Source organism: Monodelphis domestica, chromosome 6 (assembly GCF_027887165.1).
Source record: "Monodelphis domestica isolate mMonDom1 chromosome 6, mMonDom1.pri, whole genome shotgun sequence".
Classification (NCBI taxonomy): domain Eukaryota; kingdom Metazoa; phylum Chordata; class Mammalia; order Didelphimorphia; family Didelphidae; genus Monodelphis; species Monodelphis domestica.
The window spans coordinates 68,187,624-68,207,513 of record NC_077232.1 but is presented as its reverse complement, the minus strand read 5'-3'; the positions used below and the strand labels follow the sequence as shown (position 1 = coordinate 68,207,513).

The window sequence follows — 19,890 nt, the reverse complement described above, 5'->3', positions numbered from 1 at the left end:
TCTCTTTCCTTTTTCTTTGATCTCTTTGGCACATAAACCTAGTAATAATATTTCTAGGTGAAAAGGTATGTATAGTTCACTTTCCAGAATGGCTAGATCAAGGCACAGCACCATCAGCAGTGCATCTCTGTGTCTGTTTTCCTACATCCTCACCAACATCTGTTGTTTTCCTTTTTTGTCAACAATATGATGAGTATAAGACATGGCCTAAGAGGTGTTTTTAATGTGCATTTCTTGAACTATTTGTGATTTGGAACATTTTTTAATATGGCTATTGATTACTTAGATTTTTTTCCCTTGAGAAGTAACTGCCTGTTCATACCCTTTGACCATTTAGAAACTAGCCTATCCTCCCTTTTCAAGCAGTTCTTTCACTTACAACCATTAGCTAAAATTTATTTTCCCCGAGTTATCTGAATTCCTTTTCTACACTAACTTAAGCCCCCCAGATTGTGGTACCATCCTATGCATATTTAAGAGTAGATCTGCCTTATTCAAACAACAGTCAATCATTTAAGCATTTGTTAAGCATCTATAGTGTGCTAAGCACTGGGCAAAATCTGAGAATATGAGAAGAAAAACAAAATGTTCTCCCTTCTTCCAGCTGTTAGAAACTGAACCTGGAAGTATCAGTCTCTTAGGTTCGAATGGCTAGAGGGACTGGCAGTGAGGAATATCCAGACATTAGCCAAATACCTTCCTTGGTTAATGTTGCTGGATCCTCAATGATCATGGGAGATAGTGCTCATCAAGTCTCCCTGCCTCCAGGGGACATTACTATCCCAGGCTATGCAGAGAAAAATCCAACTTATGAAAATGTTCTAGAAGGAGATTCTAGCTTCCTTGAATGAACCTCAAGCCACTCTCCTGTCCCCAACCCACAACCCTTCCCCCTTGGGTCCCAGGTGATAGGACAAAAGTCCACTCAATGTTCTGCTGTAACAATTCATTTACTTTACTAACTTGAATATTGACCATCTATCAGCAACCTTAAAGCCTGAATCCGTCTAGAGATGTGTTGGCAAAACTATGGCATGCATGCCAGAGCATGCTGGAGGGGGTTGTTCCCTTCTCCCTCTCCACAAGCAACTGTGGACATTTCTCACATCACCTGTCCCTCTTCCCAATAACCCAATGGAAGTGCTTCCTCCTTCCCCTGTCTGGTATAAAGTGGTAGGCTCATATGCAGTGTGAGGGTTGTAATTTGGGCACTCTGTCTCTAAAAGGCTTGCCATCACTGGTCTAGAGGATCCCCAAAGGAAAATATTGAACAAAGAGAGCTTTCCACTCTTCTCATGTTAGTCATTAGATCAACATAAGACATTCTAGAAATGCCAACCTTTGTTTGATTTTCAGGAGGAAGAAAGAGATTGCTCAGAAGGCTGCAGAAGAGAATGAACGATATCGGAAAGAGATAGAGCAGTGAGTTCTTTTGGCTCTTTGTACACATGTATGTATGTGACCCAGTATGATGGACAGAAAATGGCCTCATCCAAGTGTCTTAAGGAATAAGCATCTGGTTTGGAGGCATAAATCATCCTACAGGTGCCTGGTTTCATTTTGGAGTTAATGATGCTCTCTGAAAGCCCCACATTTAAAGCTGATTCACTGAGACCCTTAATTAGATTGGATTAGATTCATGGGATATGAGTTTAAATCCTAGATCTGCCCTATGTTAACTAGACAAGTCACCTGCCCATGCTGAGCCTCATTTTCCTAATCTAAAAAATGAAGAAATTTGACTGGACGACCAGTCAGGTCCTTTTCAGCTCTGTCCATCCTCGAGTGGGGGAACCTCTTTGGGTTAGTCTAAAGAAGCTATTTGGGGATGTGATTTGCCTACAGAGTTCCCACTGGCTAGATAATGGGCCAAGGTGTAGAAAATTTGCTTGATTCAGAATATCCTTGATGAGGGAAGATGAAACCACCTATTTATATAAAATATCCAATCAAGACATTAGCCCAACATTCCGTTGGTTGCATTTTCAACAATCATGAGAGATCTAATATAGATTGTACTAACAGTGGTCAGGAGGCAGTCAGGCTTACCTGATGCCCAAAAAAAGGATATTCAAGAAAACTGCTACTTCCTGTCATTTCTGGGGCAATTGAGACAGAATTGCTGACCCTACCTGGAGAATGAAGGAAAATACCTGAGAGTTGAACCTTCCAGAATGGGAGTGGGAAGTAACTGAATACTAGGGCTAGACACACTGACACCTCTGTCCTGACTGTCCTATGTGCTTGTCACTTGGCTATGGACAAGAAATCATGGTGGGCAAAGGGATCAGTACTCAATTTAAGCACTACTATTCACCTAGTTCCACTGTGTGCACAATCTGCCAATCATAATTAGAACTGGGAGTGTGGTCCATGCTATCCTCTGAGTTTTCAGGGCATTGGGATCTTAGACTATCTCTATCATGTCCTGGTCTGATAGTACCTCTGATCTAGGCACTGGGGGGTGCAGGAAGTGTCTTCAGGTTAGAATGAGAGATTCCCAAAAAGCAGATGACTTTTTCTAAGAGTCACAGATGCACTAATAATCATCACCTTGATTGGACAAAAGATTCTTCCTCCCACTCACTCTTACTAACTTGGAAAGGTGCTAGTTCCCAGGGGTATTAAGCCTCTGATTTAAATTAGAGATGGAAGAGTTAGAGTTACTTCCCCTTTCCCCCAAAAAATGTGCCACTTACTAAGGACTGCTTATGTGAAGTTGTCACTTTGCAATTCTCCCAGATGTTGTATCTCATTACCACATATCTCATTCAGTAGCCCAACTTCTTTGTGTTTAAACCCCAGATCTCTCATTAGCATGTGTCCTAAATTCAGAGCTGAAATAAAACCTAAAGATATCTTAGGATAATGCTTTCATTTTACAAATGGGGAAAGTGAGGATCAGATAGGGGAAATGCCCAAAGTCATGCAATGAGAAACAAAACTGGAACTACAATCCTAGTCTCTCTCAATTCTTAGTCCAATGCCCTTCCCACCACCCCATGCCTTCTTAATTGTTCACAAAAGTCACTCAAAGAATGTCTAGAGTGATACATAAATAGGGGTAACCAATGGAATCCAACTCAACAGACTTATTCAAAGTACCCACTATGTGCCAGACACTGTGGTAGGTGCTAGGACTGCAAATATGAAAATGAAATAGTCCCAGCCCTCAGAGAGCTTCCCTTCTCCTGAGTGGATACAACATGGATACAGATAAGTAAATCCCAGGGCGAGGTGCTTGTGAGACATGCCTTCTTGTATAGAATGTAACTTCTCTCCCAGTAGAATGTGAGCTAGTAAGAATCATCAATAGATTGCGATGGGATACTATTATGCCATAAGACACAAGCAGGTTAATTTCTAAAAACATGAAAGACCTTCTTCGAAACTATAAAAAAGCAAAATGAGCAGAACCAACAGAATATTATATACAGCATCAGAAAAAAGAATGACTTGAGAATTTCCACCTCCAGAGAAAGAACTGATAAACAGTAACAAACAAGGCATCATTTCATATATACACATATTTTTGCCTAATGTTGGATGCCTTCTCTGGTGAGGACAGGGAAGAAGGGAGATATCTGCGAATTGTAATAAAAAACTAATTCATTGTTTAAAAAAAAGAATAGGGAATAAAGGACTAGGCATGAAGTCAAGAAGATCCAAGTTCAAATTTCACCTCAGATACTTAATGTCTGTATGATCCTGGACAAGTCACTTAATCCATCTCAGTTTCAGAAAATCTCAGGAAAAAAAAAAACTTTAAGGGTAGCATGGTTCAATGGAAAGATCACTGGCTCTGGATTCAGAGAAGCTGAGTTCAAATTTGACCTCATCTATGAAATGGGAATAATAACAGTACCTACTTCTCAAGGTTGCTGCAAGAATAAAATTGGATAATATTTGTAAAGTGCTTTGCAAACCTTAAAGTGCTATAGAAATGTTAGCTTTTATTATTGGTAGTAATAGTACTTGTCTTTGTATTCCTCTTTGCCTCGCATAGTATCTGAGAGTGCCTAACAGAAGAAGTTAGAGATAGATAGTAGAGTTTTGATTTCATTGCTATGAGAGTTAACAAACTAGGGAACTCCATCTAACAATAAGGGATAGCAATTTATTTGAAACTTGCAGTCTTTTTTTTATTTATTTATTTTTTTTTAAATAGTATTTTATTTGATCATTTCCATGCATTTTTCATTAAAGACAAAGATCATTTTCTTTTCCTCCCTCCCACCCCCCGTGGCCGACGTGTGATTCCACTGGTATCATATGTGTTCTTGACTTGAACCCATTGCCATGTTGTTAGTATTTGCATCAGAGTGTTCGCTCCGAGTCTTTCCTCTGTCATGTCCCCTCAGCCATTGTAGTCAGGCAGTTGCTTTTCCTTGGTGTTTCTATTCCCTCAGTTTGTCCTCTGCTTTTGGATAGTGTTTTTTTCTCCTTGATCCCTGCAGATTGTGCAGGGACATTACACCGCCACTAATGGAGAAGTCCATTACGTTCGATTGTACCACAGTGTATCTGTCTCTGTGTACAATGTTCTCCTGGTTCTGCTCCTCTCGCTCTGCATCACTTCTTGGAGGTTGTTCCAGTTCACATGGAAATCCTCCACTTTATTATTCCTTTGAGCACAATAGTATTCCATCACCAACATATACCACAATTTGTTCAGCCATTCCCCGATTGATGGGCATCCCCTCATTTTCCAATTTTTGGCCACCACAAAGAGCGCAGCTATGAATATTTTTGTACAAGTCTTTTTGTCCATTATCTCTTTGGGGTACAAACCCAGCAGTGCTATGGCTGGATCAAAGGGTAGACATTCTTTTATCGCCCTTTGGGCATAGTTCCAAATTGCCCTCCAGAATGGCTGGATCAGTTCACAACTCCACCAGCAATGAATTAATGTCCCTACTTTGCCACATCCCCTCCAGCATTCATTACTTTCCATAACTGTCATGTTAGCCAATCTGCTAGGTGTGAGGTGATACCTCAGAGTTGTTTTGATTTGCATCTCTCTGATTATAAGAGATGTGGAGCACTTCTTCATGTGCGAAACTTGCAGTCTTAAAGGGTTGCCTTGGAGAGATCTTAGAGGTTGGGTAACTTGTCTAGAGGCCCAGAATATATGTCAGAGGTAGCATTTGAACCCAGACCTTCCTGGCTCTCAGGATTGCCCTCTATCCACTGCCTCTAATGGGAACATTTGCTGTTATTCTGCCATTTCCATCCTGTCTGACTCTTTGTGACCTGACTTGGGTTTTTAGGGCGGGTTGGCAAAAATACTGGAGTGGTTTGCCATTTCCTTTTCCAGTTAATTTTATAGATGAAGAAACTGAGGCAAACATATTCAAGTGATTTTCCCAGGGTCACAGAACCAGTAAATGTCCAAGGCCAGATTTGAACCCACAGAATTGAGTCTTCCTGACTCCAGGTCTGCTCCTCTATCCACTGTGCCACCTAGCTGACCCTAGTGTTCAATAAATGTCAGACTGAATCCTTGAAGTCATGGTGTATCTAACCCCAATACAGTCAACTTAGTTGTGGTGGAATTCGGGTCCCAACAATTCCCAAAAAAGCAAAGCCTGTTAGCAATGCACAGATGGTAGGGGATGAGGATGGGAGTCTTGCCAGTCTGTCCACATCACTCAGGGTGGTCTTGTTGGTCTTTTAGGATCACCGAAGATGAAGAAAGGTTTAAGAAGCAATGGGAAGAAGAATGGGGCACCAAGGGCCAGCTGCTAATGCCCAAGACCATCACAGCTGAGGTGCATCCACCACCTCCACGCAAGCCAAAGTGTAAGTAACCAGGGAAGCTTGGGAAGGCAGCGTGGGGAGAATGTGGGAAAGGAGGAGGAGAATTCATTCTGTCTCAAATGTTCCCAAGGAAGGACTAAAAGAGTCCCTGGGAACAGTCATGGTTTAGCTTCACTCACTGATTTCCAGGGATACTTCTAAGTTGTTCTCCAGACTTCAACTCCCACGTACTAGAGCAAACTAGTGGGTGGATGGATAGACAAGAAGTCATAAGCCTCTGATGTGTCCTAGACAAGGATGGCATCTGCCTAACCTACTTTTAAAACATTTTAAAGCACAAACCTTCTCTAGTCATTTGCCCACTGGTAAAAGCTATGGAGAGGAGTAAAGGTGAGGTGATAGGAAGTCATAATTGTAGGCAAAGGTTCCAAATTCTCCCCTGCCCCCCCATGAATGGTGCCACAAGATGGTGCCACTGGGCTTTAAGGCTTTATTGGTTAGTTATTGCATCTTCTTTTGTGCAACTTAACCTAGAAGTAGAACTGAAGAACTTCAGAACCCAAGGAGTAGGGTGGGGCAATCCAGATGGGAAAGCAAGAAAATGTCAGAAAAGATCTGAGGATGCTATGGAAGAAATAGAGGAGCAAACATTTATATCACACCTACTATGTGCCAGGCAATGTGAGAAGTGTTTTAAAAACATTATCTCGTTTGACTTGGTATGAGAATAACTATAAAAGGTAGAAGTTGTTATCTCCATTTTACAGTTGAGGAAACTGAGGCAAACAGAGGTTGAATGCCTTGCCTGGGTGCACACAGCTAGAAAATGTCTAAAGTCAAATTTGAACTCGGGTCTTCTGGATGTCAGGGTCAGCACTCATATCCATTGCACCTACTAGCAATCTAGAAAAGGCTTTGGTCCTGGAGTCAGAGGACTGGAATTCAAATCTGAACTCAGACAGCTTGAGTGAGCTGTCTTGGGCAAGTCACTGAATGTCCCTGGGCGTCAGTTTCCTCATCTGCAAAATGATATATTTCTCTCTCTTGGGTTCATGACTATCCACAGTACAGCTCTTTCATGATGGAGGCTGTGCCTAATATCTTAGGAAACCTTTGTTCTTAAATGTCCTTCCAGCTTCCCCTTCACATTTGTGGTCTTCCCTCTGCCCTTAGCCTTCATCTTGGCTTTAGCTCCATCCTATCCACTCTGAACTGACCTCAACCCTACCTCCAAGGATACCTGGAGCCCCCCACATCTGCCTCAGGAGAGAGTTGGAGTATCCTTCTCTCCCTGCAGCCATTGAGAAAAATCATTTCATGGCATTCCCAGCTCCAAAGGGCTTCTCGAAGGTTTCAGAATGAGAAAACAGGAAAGCTCATCTGGGCAGCTTTAACTAATGTCCACTTCGTCGGAATCTTCCGAGACTGGTAGCTACGGTTTGATTCTTATCCTGCAGCTGTGAAGAATGTTATTTTTAGTTGGCATGGGAAAATCCCAGCCTTCTGCAGAAACTGTGCCCTCCTCAGGGCCTGGGGTGAACCTGGCCCCAAGGGCTAGGGTTGGACAGGGCAAGCCATGGGGCAGCTGCCACCCCCATGGTCTGCTCCATTGAGCTCTTCCCTGACCCTGAAGTACACCCCAGCCTCTCAGGGTCAGCCCAAGCCCTCTTACAGGTGCATGACAGAGACCTGAGGAGGGCATCCATCCCTCCTGCTGAGCTGTAGATGGCCCATGGCACAACAAAAACTATTCACTTAGCCTCACGCTCAGGGGTGTTTGATCTTAGCTGGGCATGGGGGCCAAAGCTAAGTTCTCCATGAATAATAACTTGTTCTTGAGATTTGCAACTCATTTACTTTCACGAGTGAAACGGGAGCTTTAATAGAGGAGAAATCGATTTTAATTGCTTCCCAGGAAAGTAATCCCAGGTTGATTCAGTGCCTTCTTCTTAGAGACAGGCAGGCCTCCCATGCAGACGTACTCTGTCAGGAATAAAATGAAAACCCATTCAGTGGCCATTTGTTTGTTTTGATTTTAACCAAATCAAGCTTTTCTGGGGAGAGGAAGAGAAAGCAAAGTAGGGATTTTTTATTCCGGATAAATGTTTCCTAGGGCTGAAAACAGGACTTACAGCAGCTGCTTCCTGCAGATTGCTGATAGGAGCTAAGATACCAGAGCCAGCCATCCATCTTCAAGAGTATCACCCGCTTAACTCCAGTGACAGTAACTCCTTTCCAATGCATTCTGATAAGGCCACAACATTCCCAGCCTCAATCAGAATCGTTGGCTTTGGTCCAGGCTCTGTAATTGAGACAGAGACAGAGCCAGGCAGACAAACAGAGACAGAGAGTCAGACACAGAGAGACAGAGACACAGAGACAAAGAGACAGAAACAGACAGAGACAGAGATAGAGATGGAGAGAGTCAAAGAGATAGAAACAGAGATGGAGAGAGAGAGAGAGAGAGAGAGAGAGAGAGAGAGAGAGAGAGAGAGAGAGAGAGAGAGAGAGAGAGAGAGAGAGAATGACAGAGAGAGAGAGAATGACAGAGAGACAGGCAGAGAGAGACAGAGATGGAGGAAGACAGAGGGAGATGGAGAAGGAAATAGAGAAAGAGACAGAGACAGACAAACAGAGAAAGAAATAAACAGAGACACACTGAGAGTGTGTTCTAGGGAAAGCAAGGGTTGTAAGAACTTTGAAACCTCAATGTCCTATCCTTTAAGCATAGAATTTAAGCTCTGGGAAGAGGGCGACTATTCCTTGTTTCTAGTTGTGTTCTCATCATCTAGTAAGGTGTCTAGTACATAGTAGGTGCATAATATGACTGAATGAATGATAATAATAAGCTGACTCCAGTTTAGGAGTCAAGGATGTATGTGCCATTTTACAGGCAAACAGGAAATAACATAGAGCTGGAAAAGGGACCCCCCTGAGGTTTTCCTATCTTCTTTGCCCAGTGTCCAATTGCTCCTTGTCTGACTCAGCAGGAACAAGGACATTTCTGGGGAAAGCTGGGCTCCAGTTCCTCCTTCAGGAAGTTTTTCCCTTCCCTAAGGGAGACATAATAAGAGAGCCTGGAATCCCACTTCCTGCCTCCAGAGAGGTGACTATCCAAGCCATCTGAAATGGATGGTGGCTAGATGCTTTTCTTTTTAACCCTTACCTTCTGTCTTAGAATCAATACTGTATATTGGTTCCGAGGTAGAAGACTGGTAAGGGCCATGCAACGGCAGTTAAATGACTTGCCCAGGGTGTCACCCAACTAGGAAACTATACTCTTCTTAAAGAGCTCTCAGCATGGAAGAGATTCATTCATTTAAACATCAATTTAAAAACCTGTAGTTTGGGGGGGTAGCAAGGTGACTTAGTGTATTGAAAGTCAGACCTAGAGACAGGAGGTCCTGAGTTCAAATGTGACCTCAGACACTTCCTAGCTATGTGACCCTGGGCAAGTCACTTAACCCCCATTGCCTTGCCCTTACTACTCTTCTGCCTTGGAGCCAATACACAGTATTGACTCCAAGACAGAAGGTAAGGGTTTTTAAAAAATAAACATACATACATACATATATACATACATATACATATATACATAAAAACCTATAGCTTGGTTGCTAAGGTTGCTCTCCCATTATTTATCCCTCCTCATTTGCATTCCCAAATGACCTCCCCTTGCTATCCTCCCTTCTCCTTCAGCCCCTGAGGTCACCCATTCTCTACCTGTAGGAAATAACTCAGAATGCCTCCCCAGGGAAAGGGAGAAGAAAAATTTCTGGAGACCTTGGACAAGTCATTTAAACTCCCCAGACCTTCATTTCCTTACCTATAAAATGAGGAATTTGGATCCAATTGCCTCTGACAGAGTCCCTTCTAGCTCTAGGTCTGTGATTCTGTATTAATTATATCCATGCTATTCAGCTTCCCTCTCCTACCCTCCACCTTCCAAATTATGACACAGAGCACTCATATATTTCTCATGCATCTGGAGTTTTAACCCTCAAAAGGCTGGTAAAATTAGAATCTTTTTTTTAACAAATGGGGAAACAATCTGTGAATGATCAAAAGAACTTTGGTGACCCCATACTGAAGGAACAGCCCCACCTAAAACTAGAAACCTGAATTCTCAGCTCCAGATCCCTAAGCCATAATTCTAACCCCGAGGTTCTTCTGGAAGCCTATTTCCAGTTGCTCTTTGGTCTTTGAAGTAGGTTCTCTTTTCTACCCCCCTCTAAGCTGCCCTGAATGATCTCTCATGTCTATTCTTCCTCATATCCTTCCTCCTCTGTTTCCCTAGTAGACAAAAAGGGAATGGAGTCTCCACCACATGCTGACGATGGCCTGAATGGAGAGACCAAGAATCAGCAAGTGCAGGTTGGCAGTCCCCGCTTAGCTCCCCGTCAGCCTGACGCTAATGCTTACTGCATCTTGTTTCCTCTTGACAGTCAGCTTGGACCCTGGGCCTTCAGGGCAGACAGCACATGCTAACTGGTCATTCAGTTCAGTGACTGCCCAGTCCTGGGAGGGAGAGGCAGGCAGAGGAGGTGACGTGGCCTCTGCCAGGAAGAAGCTCAAAGCTTTTGCTGAGTTAGGGTTATTGTCATCCTACCTTCCACAACAAGGGGTCTGGATGGCCTCCCTTTGGAATCCCCCTCCTCTGAGATGCCAATGGTGACTAGTTGGTCCTCAAACCACCTCAGGAAAGTGTCCTTACACCCTTTGCCAAGACCCCTTCCCTCCTCCCTAGTTCCAGTTCTTGTTGGCAGCAGCATCTCAGACTCATTTGACCAATTTGTAAACTAAACATTGTCCTTTCTTTAAATGTTGAAAATTAATATAAAGGGCAGCCAGTTAGTTCAGGGGATAGTGATCCAGGCCTGGAGGCAGGAGGCTCCTAGGTTCAAATCTGGCCTCAAACACTTCCTGCCTGTATAAACCCTCATTACCTAGACCTTATGGCTCTTCTGGGAAACTCTTGGAACCAATACTTAGTATTGATTCTAGGACAGAAGGTAAGGGAAGAGAGAGAAAAAGAAAGAAAGAAAGAAAGAAAGAAAGAAAGAAAGAAAGAAAGAAAGAAAGAAAGAAAGAAAGAAAGAAAGAAAGAAAGAAAGAAAGAAAGAAAGAAAGAAAGAAAGAAAGAAAGAAAGAAAGAAAGAAAGAGAAAAGAAAGAGAGAAAGGAAGAAAGAAAGAAAGAGAGAAAGAAAAGAAAGAGAGAAAGGAAGAAAGAAAGAAAGAAAGAGAGAGAGAAAGAAAAGAAAGAGAGAAAGGAAGAAAGAAAGAGAGAGAGAGAGAAAAGAAAGAAAGAAAGAAAGAGAGAGAGAGAGAGAGAGAGAAAGAAAGAAAAGAAAGAGAGAAAGGAAGGAAGAAAGAAAGAGAGAGAGAAAGAAAAGAAAGAAAGAGAGAAAGGAAGGAAGGAAAGAAGGAAGGGAGAAAGAGAAAAAAAGAAAGAGAGAAAGGAAGAAAGAATGAGAAAGGAAGGAAGGAAGAAGAGAAAAAAAGAAAAGGGAGAAAGAGAAAGGAAGGAAGGAAGGGAGAAAGAGAAAGGAAGAAAGAGGAAGGAAGAAAGGAAGGAAGGAAGGAAGGAAGGAAGGAAGGAAGGAAGGAAGGAAGGAAGGAAGGAAGGAAGGAAGGAAGGAAGGAAGGAAGGAAGGAAGGAAGGAAGGAAGGAAGGAAGGAAGGAAATGAATGTGGGAAAAATAGAGAAACATTGCCCCATGGTATTCAGGACCCTGGTTATTCTCAAATGCCTTCACTGATAGTGTAACCTAGAGCCCTCTCTGGAATCAGTGGCCCCGCCGGTGAGAGATGTTTTTTCTTTTAATCATCCTTTGTCTTTGCTGGTTGACTCTGGTTTAGGGGAAGTCAAAGAAATAATCTTCCAATACTTAGACGTCTAATACCAGCCAGAGAAAACTGAGATGGGCCTTGGCCCATGACTGAGGACTCTTCAAGGGGTTATATTGGGCCTGGTTTGCAAATCAGATATTTTTAGGTAAGTTCAAGGCCAAGAGTCAGAGGCCATGCTTCTGTTTGATCTGCTAACCCTCTGCTTGCTGTCTCCTTGGAAAGGAATTTCCAGCAGTCAATGATGGATGCATTCTGACACCCCCCTCCCAGGACAAAATTTTTCTTACTGCCTTGTTCTTTGTTTCTAGCTTTTGGGTGGTTTTATCGGTATGAAGGCAAATTCCCAACCATCAGAAAGGTAGGAGAGAAACTGAGAGTCAGGGCTGCTCACTGGGAAGTTTGCTGTGGACTTTGGGGCTTCCAAACTTCTTTCTTTTCTCTCTCCTATAAATGGCAACACTCTCTGGGGGGCTCACTTTGAGCATTCTCCAGAACCTCCTTCCTCTGACTGGTTTGCTGATGATGGCTGGGAATGTCCCTGAGGCATGTGAGAGGTTCATATGTTACAAGTAATAACTGATATTGCAAAAGTATTCATTATATTAAGTCAACATCAGTATTACTTATGAGGATCTAGGTGGCAGAGTAGAAAGAGTCCTGGGCTTAGAGCCAGAATTCAGTCCTGCTTTAAACATTTATAAGCTATAAGACCTTGGACAAGTCACTTAACTGCTCTCAGCCTCAATTTCCTCATCTGTAAAACTGGGATATAATAGCAGTTCATGCAGTAATCATGAGAAATAACTGAATTAATATAGCCAAAATGCTTTGCTTAAAGAGTTAAATGTCCATTGGTTTATTATTGTTGACATCATTATCGCATAGCATATTATTATTATATAATAATTATTATAGGACTCCCTTAAGTCCCTAATATTTACCAGATCTGTATCTTGATAAGAACAGGGACCAGGGTGCCATGTGAGACACTGAATTTTTTTCTCAGTAAGGCAGAGATAGAGCTAGAGACCAGACTAGAATCACATAAAGAGAAATAAATACTAAATGACAGGCTGTAGTGGGATCAGAGCTACGGCAGTCAGCCAGATTATGGAAACCCAGGGAATTTCTGTGCCAAAGTCGATGCCACTGGAGACATCTTAGGCTATAAACATTTGATAATATCGTCTTAAAGGGCCCCCCTTAAATCATCTCTCCTGGCATTAGTTAAGGCCTTTAATTTTATCTCCCAGTGTTATGACTGAAATGTCTGGCTCCTATGATTCTGTTGTCCTTTTTCTTAATTCTTTTGACATCAGATTAAGGAAATATTTCTGCTAATATCAGTAAAATTGAGTCAACTTAATTTGGTATCTGAAAATCGTATCCCAGGGGAAATTGTACACCAGTAAAAATTAGGGCTTATTGCCTCAAGAAAGCTGCCTTCCAAAATCAGAAGCTCTGGTATCTGAATGACCCTGAGTAAGGCAAAGAATATCCCTCCTTCTCCCCTCTCCCCACACCTCAGTTTCCACATCTGCAAAATGGAACTATCTCATTCTCTTCAATCATTTTCCCCACTCTTTGTGGAAGGACAAGGGGAAGAGGGGAAAAAGACAATTTACATTTAAAATGAGATTTTTCCCAAGTCAGGAATAACTAGGGGGGAAAAAAGGGATCATTGAAAGCATCATCCCTGATTCTAGATTATAGACCTAAAAGGCTTGATAATTCTACAGCTATGGACAAATGTGAGAAACCCTGTCCTAAGGTATGTGGAAATTCACCACCTTCCCCTTGGCCTGACAGATGGAGTATAACTATAAATTATTAATGTCACTGCATTTTCAGATGTGTACACCAAAATTAAACCATCCAAGAGAGTAATGGCCCCTTCAAAGTAGTCTCCTTGGGGGCAATGCCCATATTCCATCAATGTCAACATTATTCAAACTATTTCTGGACTCTTCTGGAATTGCCATCAGGGCTTGTGGAACATTCTTTTAAATGTCCCTATTGGTAACAAATAGGACTCCTTTTTTGGGTGAATTTGACTTTTGAAAATAGTCAAGTCATTCAGAGCCAGCCAAGTCTGGCTACCCAAAATGGAACATTTAGAGAGAGCGTTGGAGGTCCCGGTGGCAACAGAAATGCTTTAGGATGGGCAGTCAAGAAAATCAAGAGGGGTGATCCTTTTGGGGGTACAAAACAAAGGAAGCCTATAAGGCAATGAGAGTGGGAGCCAGATTATGAGCCCCATGCAAAAGCTAATAAGGAAGCTCTAGAAATTTCTGTAACCCATTTCAGTGAGGAGGAACAACTGAGACTCATTCAGACATCTTTGGGGACAGATCGCCTATCCCTCTGTCTGACTAAGAGTGGGATTTCTAACCAATTGCATATCCTGGGCTCTGAACCTAAGCAGGTACAAGGAAGATTCTCATTTGCAAAATGAGTCAGAATTTGTCAAACACAGACTGCAGGAGCCCCCATCAGGGATATTGTTATCAGGCAGGTGGTTGGAGTAGCTGACCTCTGAGGTCCCTTCCAATCAGGATTCTATCATTTTCCCCCCAGCACTTTCCTCAGTTTGGTCCAGGCTGCCATCTGTACACCACTTATGAGCCGTTTCTATCATCTGTGTGCCGTGGAATGATCCTGGATTGACCCTCTCTTTCCCCTCCCCATCAAACCCTTCCTCCCACTGTAAGTAGCATCACCTACTCCCAGGAGACAAAAGCTGGTGTCCACCATTACTGACTTAAGTGAGCAGGAATAGGGAATTTTTACTGGTCCCTGATCTCCCACTAGAAAAACAAAACAAAACCAAAAAAAGCCACAACCTTTCTGGGTAAAAAAAAGCCAAGAGCTCTCAACTCTAACCTAGCCTTGTTGCTGCTTTTTTTTTTCCAAATTGTCAACCACTGATGCTTCAAGTAGAAAATGCCTTAAGCTTTTCACTTGAAACCAGGAGAGATGAATTGAAGGCAATTCTGTTGCACCAAAGTCAATATGAACCTTTGGCCATCTCAACCTTCCTCATACTGAGGTCAGAAGTTCCTCTTAGCCAGGCTTTGCCAACTCTCCCAAATTTCCTGGCATTTTATGGATTTATGCTATTGCCTCAGATATTTACCAGAGGTGCAACCCTGGCCAAGTCTCTCAACATCTTTTAGTTTCTTCATCTGCCAAATAGAAGGGTTGATCTCCAAGGTCCCTTCCAGCTCGCTGTCCCTGATTTCTATGGCCCATAACCCCTCTGACTGACTCCCATGCATTAAGTATTGTCACTTGATAAGACAAGGAGCAAGGGATAGTTAGATGGCTCAGTGGATTGGTCTTGGATTCAAATATGGCCTCAGACACTTCCTAACTGTGTGACCCTGAGCAAGTCACTTAACCCCCATTGCCTAGCCCTTACCTCTCTTCTGCCTTGGAACCAATATGCAGTATTGCTTATAAGACAGAAGGTAAGAGTTAAAAAAAATAGACAAGAAGCAGAGATAGTGGCTAGAGCTAGGATGTACATGGTACCCCTTGACCTTGCTTCCCTAAAGCAGATCAAAAGCCAGGCCCTGAGTGGATAGGAGAGCCTATGCTTGAGGGTTTGGCTGTCGTGTTTGTAGTGATGGAGTGGACATCTCCCTCCCGTGTGCCTCAGTGTGCTATTGTACAAACCATACTGCACCCTCCCAGAAAGGGAAAGATAAGAAGAAATCTAAGCACGACAGCCTGCAGGAACTGAGGAAGCACAAGAAGGAAATTGAATTTGAGCAAAAGCTTTATAAGGAGAAGGAAGAGATGCTGGAAAAGGAAAAACAACTGAAGATCAACCGGCTAGCCCAGGAGGTACATGACTTGCTTTCAGGTGCTGAGCTTCTCGCCTGTCCCCCAGGATCTAAGTCTTAGGCTCTCCCTCCTCATAGTTAGTCTGAGATTGGCTCTCCCAAACTGTTCTGAGAATATAAGTCTAGGTGCCAGACTTTATCCCTTCCCCTTCTAACTAGAAGAGAGATCTGAGTTGATCCAACATCCCCTTGCTCCCCCAGCCACCAAGGCGTGCCAGAGTAGAATTCCATAGCAAATAACTCTTTTCTAGATGGAGTTGCATGATCTTAACTCATTTTCCTGGCTGCTGAATATAATCCCAGTCTGCCTCTTGTTCATATTTCTGGGAACCAAAATGCCCAAACTGTTAAATAGAGGATATGCCATGAGAAAATGCAAATCCTGACTCTTGGGCAAATCATTTCTCGGGTCCTCTTCTGTAAAATGAATGGTTTGGACCAAATGCCCTCTAGGAGCCCTTTCAACTCTAAACCTGTGCTCCCATGATCCCAGGAGAGAATACAGCTCTGGGTAGTCTCCATCCCCCAGAGGCCTTTTGAGAAGCCACTTCTTTTCGACTTAAAGCTACATATGATTGGAAGAGTCGTGTTTTATGTTCTCTTGTGTGGTGGTCCTGTGGCCCAGGTGTCGGAAACTGAGCGAGAAGACCTAGAGGAGTCGGAAAAGATTCAATACTGGGTGGAAAGGCTTTGCCAGACCCGCTTAGAGCAGATCTCCTCTGCAGAGAACGAGCTTTCAGAGGTAATCATCCACTCGGTCCCAGGTGCAGGCTGGACCGCTTTTTTTGCCCTTTCTGACCTTGCACTCAACCAAATAGCTTACCTTTCTCTGGCCCCGGTATGTTGGAATTTTGGTTCTTTGTGCCCAAATCCATTCTTTCCCACCCTCAGCTATCCATAGTCCCTTGCCATCACCCGATCTCTGCTTACTGATGCAGCACAAAGGAGTAGACCAGTTCAAGCTAAGGTGACAATGAATGACATCATTTTATTATTCCCTCCTGAGGCTAATGGCATTTTCTACAGGGGCCACTGCCTCATTCTGAAGGATTAAAGCTATAATGGAGGAATTTTAGGCATGGGCAGCAGACTGAGATGAAGCAAAGGCAATTAGAAGAAAAGACTTCCTAAAACCCATCTGATTGTCATACATTGGCAGCTGTTTAATTGGATTGGATATTCCCTAAGGGTCCCTCTAGCTCTAAAATCCCATGATGCTAGTCAATAGATTTAGGTTGGGCCAAGCGCTTTTCTCATGAGAAATAATTCTCATGCCATTCTTCTGGAAGTCCAGTGGCTCATGGTCCCAGGCAAGGGTTCCTTTTGAAAACTCAAATGAGTATTAAATTAGTGCCAAATTAAATTAGGCACTAGATGCCCAAAGCTCCAAAGTCTTGTGTTGATGGTGGGTTGGCTCTGGTATCCCAACTCTATTAAATTCCCTTCTTAGAAGTGAGCTTCTTTCTCCTGCTGATAATTCTGTAGCCAGGTTCTAGATGGCTCTTTTGTGATGCACTCTTCCCCACCCCTACCCCATATACACCCTAGTCTCTCAAGTAGCAGTTTCATTTCAGCCACCACTTAAGCACAACGGCTGCCCTGCCTAAGTGTCCCAGGAGCAGTGGAAGTTCTAGGGCCATTGAGGCATTGAATATGACCTAAACAACATCGGTTCCATGAATGCATAGTCCCTCCTCCATTACAAGATTGGTGCTGCCTCCCTGGTGCTATAGCAGTGGTTTGTAAGCTGTAGGATACATCATTTCCAGGGGGGGGGGAGTCTTTATTGCCTGGGCAATGAGGATAATGAGTCAATAAACCAATGAGGACAAGGAGCATTGTAGGCATCAGTTGTTACACAACCACATGCCATTCATCCTGATTGCCTTTGGAAATCATCCTGGTGTTGGTCATAGCCTAAGCGGGATTTAGCCATGCTCAGGTCCAGCTACTGTCATTTCCCACCAATGACAGCTATATGGTATCACTCAGTAATCACTGGAATCTGGAACTGGCCTCTACTCTCAAAAAGAATGTGCAATGCTTGGGTTGGGTTAATGAAGACTGTTCTGTAGTAGCTAAGTCCCTCCATGGCAAGGTCAACTGTATGATCCCCATGATGCTGAATCGAGTTTTTTGTCCCCAAAACCACTGCTATTAGAGCCAGGTATCATCATCAATTCTGGACAGGGCAGGTCCCTGGTAGTCTACCTGTTTGCCCACACTGGGACTGAGAAATCCCCTCCATGATTTTTCGTTTCCCAGATGACCACCAGTCCCCCATCTTCCGTGACTCTCCTGGCCCCACCCCTGCGACGCTTCGGTGGCCTGCACCTTCACACCACTGACCTTGATGACATCCCCTTGGACATGTTCTATTACCCTCCCAAGCGCCCAGCCCCTCTACCACCACCTTCTGCGCTGCCTGTGATGCCCCATCCCCCAACCCCTAACCTACCGACCAAGGTCTCAGCACCTCCCATCATTGTACCAGCTGGCCAGGGGTCTTCCTCTTCCACTTGGGTACGGCGCCCACCACCCCCACTCCCTCCCCCTCCATCAGTTCCCACTCTGGACCTCAACTTGTCCCGATCACTCCCTTCTGCCCTTGAAGAGGCCTTGGTTAACCATGGTCTCCATTCTGGAGACGCAACCGAACCTGTGGAGGACTGGGAGCTCAAGAATTATACCGGGAGACCCGCAAGCTCCCCCCTCCCTGAACGAAGCTTCCCTCCAACTCCAAAGGTACACACTGCACTCAGCATGGCATGCCTGAGAGACTGTCTCTTGGCATCTCTCCTTTAGAGTGTCTCTGAAAGATCAAGAAAAGAAGATACTACCTTTTATTTTCTAAAAGCACCTCCCGTATCCGTATGTTGCTGTGTGCATGTTACGTGTAAATAGTAACTACTGTGTGTGATGGGCTAGTTCATCCTTGTGATTCGTTCCTCTCCCTTTAAGTATTCTTGGAAGGGGCAGGCTGGTGTGGGCCACTAATTTTTGGCAGTTAATTGCAAGACCATATTTGTTAGGATTTGTTAGGACCAAAATATTTTTGGCCAATGTCAATTATTATTTGTCACAGTCCAGCAGGCTGTAATTATGATTAACCATTCCCCAACAAAAACAAAGCATGTAAAAACAAGTTTTAATCTTTTAAAGGATGTGATGGCTATATTCCAGTATTTGTACTGTATTTCCATAGCTAGAAATATATTCCCCAAAAGCTTCTGGTTAATTTTCAGCTTTAGAATTTTTTTAAAAACTTCACATATATGATTTCAGGCAAGTCACTTACCTCTGGGAGCTTCAGAGTACCTGCATCTGTAAAATGAAGGGATTCGATTATCTCAGTGGTTCTCAGCATTTTCAAATACCAGCACCCTCTTTTAAGGCTAGATTCCTCAAGCCCCACACATTATATTATTAGCATCTGAGAAAATTCATGACAACAAAATCTAGGATAATAGACACTTTGCAATAACTTAATAGACCAGAGATTCTTAACCTTATTTGCCTTTTAGATTCCACTGGTAGCTTATGAACCCTTTCTCAGAATAATTTTAAAATGCATAAGATAAAATATGTAACATTATAGAGGAAACCAGTTATATTGAAATATAGCATTCAAAAAAAGTTTATGGGAGCAGCTGGGTGATTTAGTGGATAGAGAGCCAGGCCCGGAGACAGGAAGTCTGGGGTCCAAACTGGCCCTGGGCAAGTCATGTAACCCCAAATTACCCAGTCCTTACCACTCTTCTGCCATGGAACCAATTAATTTTTGCTTCTTAAATTTGCTTCTGAGACAGAAAGTAAGAGTTTTTAAAAAGCCTATGGACCCCAGGTTAGGAGCCCTAACAATAAGATGAACTGCAGGTTGGGAAGCATGGACTAGACCAGTGATGGTGAACCTTTTAGAGACTAAGTGCCCAAACTGCAAACCTCACTCCGCATGCCTTAACCAGGCAAGTGAGGGAGTAAACACTCCCATTGGGCTGCTGGGTAGAGGGGCTAGTGATGAGAGAAATGTCCTCAGACACGCATGGAGAGGGGAAGGGGAACAGCCCCCTCCAGCATGCATGCCATAGGTTTGCCAACATGGGACTAGACCAATGGCATTTAATCTCAGATAGAGAGAGTGCCCTATAGACTGTGTATGATTTAGAAAAGCATAAATTAGCATTATCAATGTTGTATTGTATTTTTTAAGATTTTCTTAAACATTTCCGAAATACTTTTCAGTCTGATTCAAGTCCATTGGCCAGTGAGCTTGATGTCACTAGACTAAAAAGTAACAAAAGTCTCAGGTTATCACAAATCCAAAGATTTCTTTTTTCAGTCTTGGCTGGAGGATTGAGGGTGGTGAATAGGTGGCATTTTGTTAGAAAGAAGAGATAGCTAATCTGATTCTTTTATTCATACCTGAACCAC

General features: G+C 43.2%; 1 protein-coding gene across 2 annotated transcripts in view; it reads left to right on the top strand.

The window, feature by feature from the left end:
- Positions 1-19,890, top strand: part of USH1C (USH1 protein network component harmonin) — a 65,451-nt gene that overhangs the window by 23,381 nt on the left and 22,180 nt on the right. Inside the window, exons 13-18 of one of the 2 annotated variants that reach the window (XM_016423407.2) lie at positions 1,357-1,422; positions 5,678-5,802; positions 11,920-11,969; positions 15,308-15,460; positions 16,085-16,201; positions 17,725-18,204. In XM_016423407.2, the coding sequence (XP_016278893.1) occupies positions 1,357-1,422; positions 5,678-5,802; positions 11,920-11,969; positions 15,308-15,460; positions 16,085-16,201; positions 17,725-18,204 (991 nt within the window). Of the gene's footprint in view, positions 1-1,356; positions 1,423-5,677; positions 5,803-10,057; positions 10,135-11,919; positions 11,970-15,307; positions 15,461-16,084; positions 16,202-17,724; positions 18,205-19,890 lie in introns of both variants that reach the window. The other variant, XM_056802202.1, reaches the window with a different exon arrangement.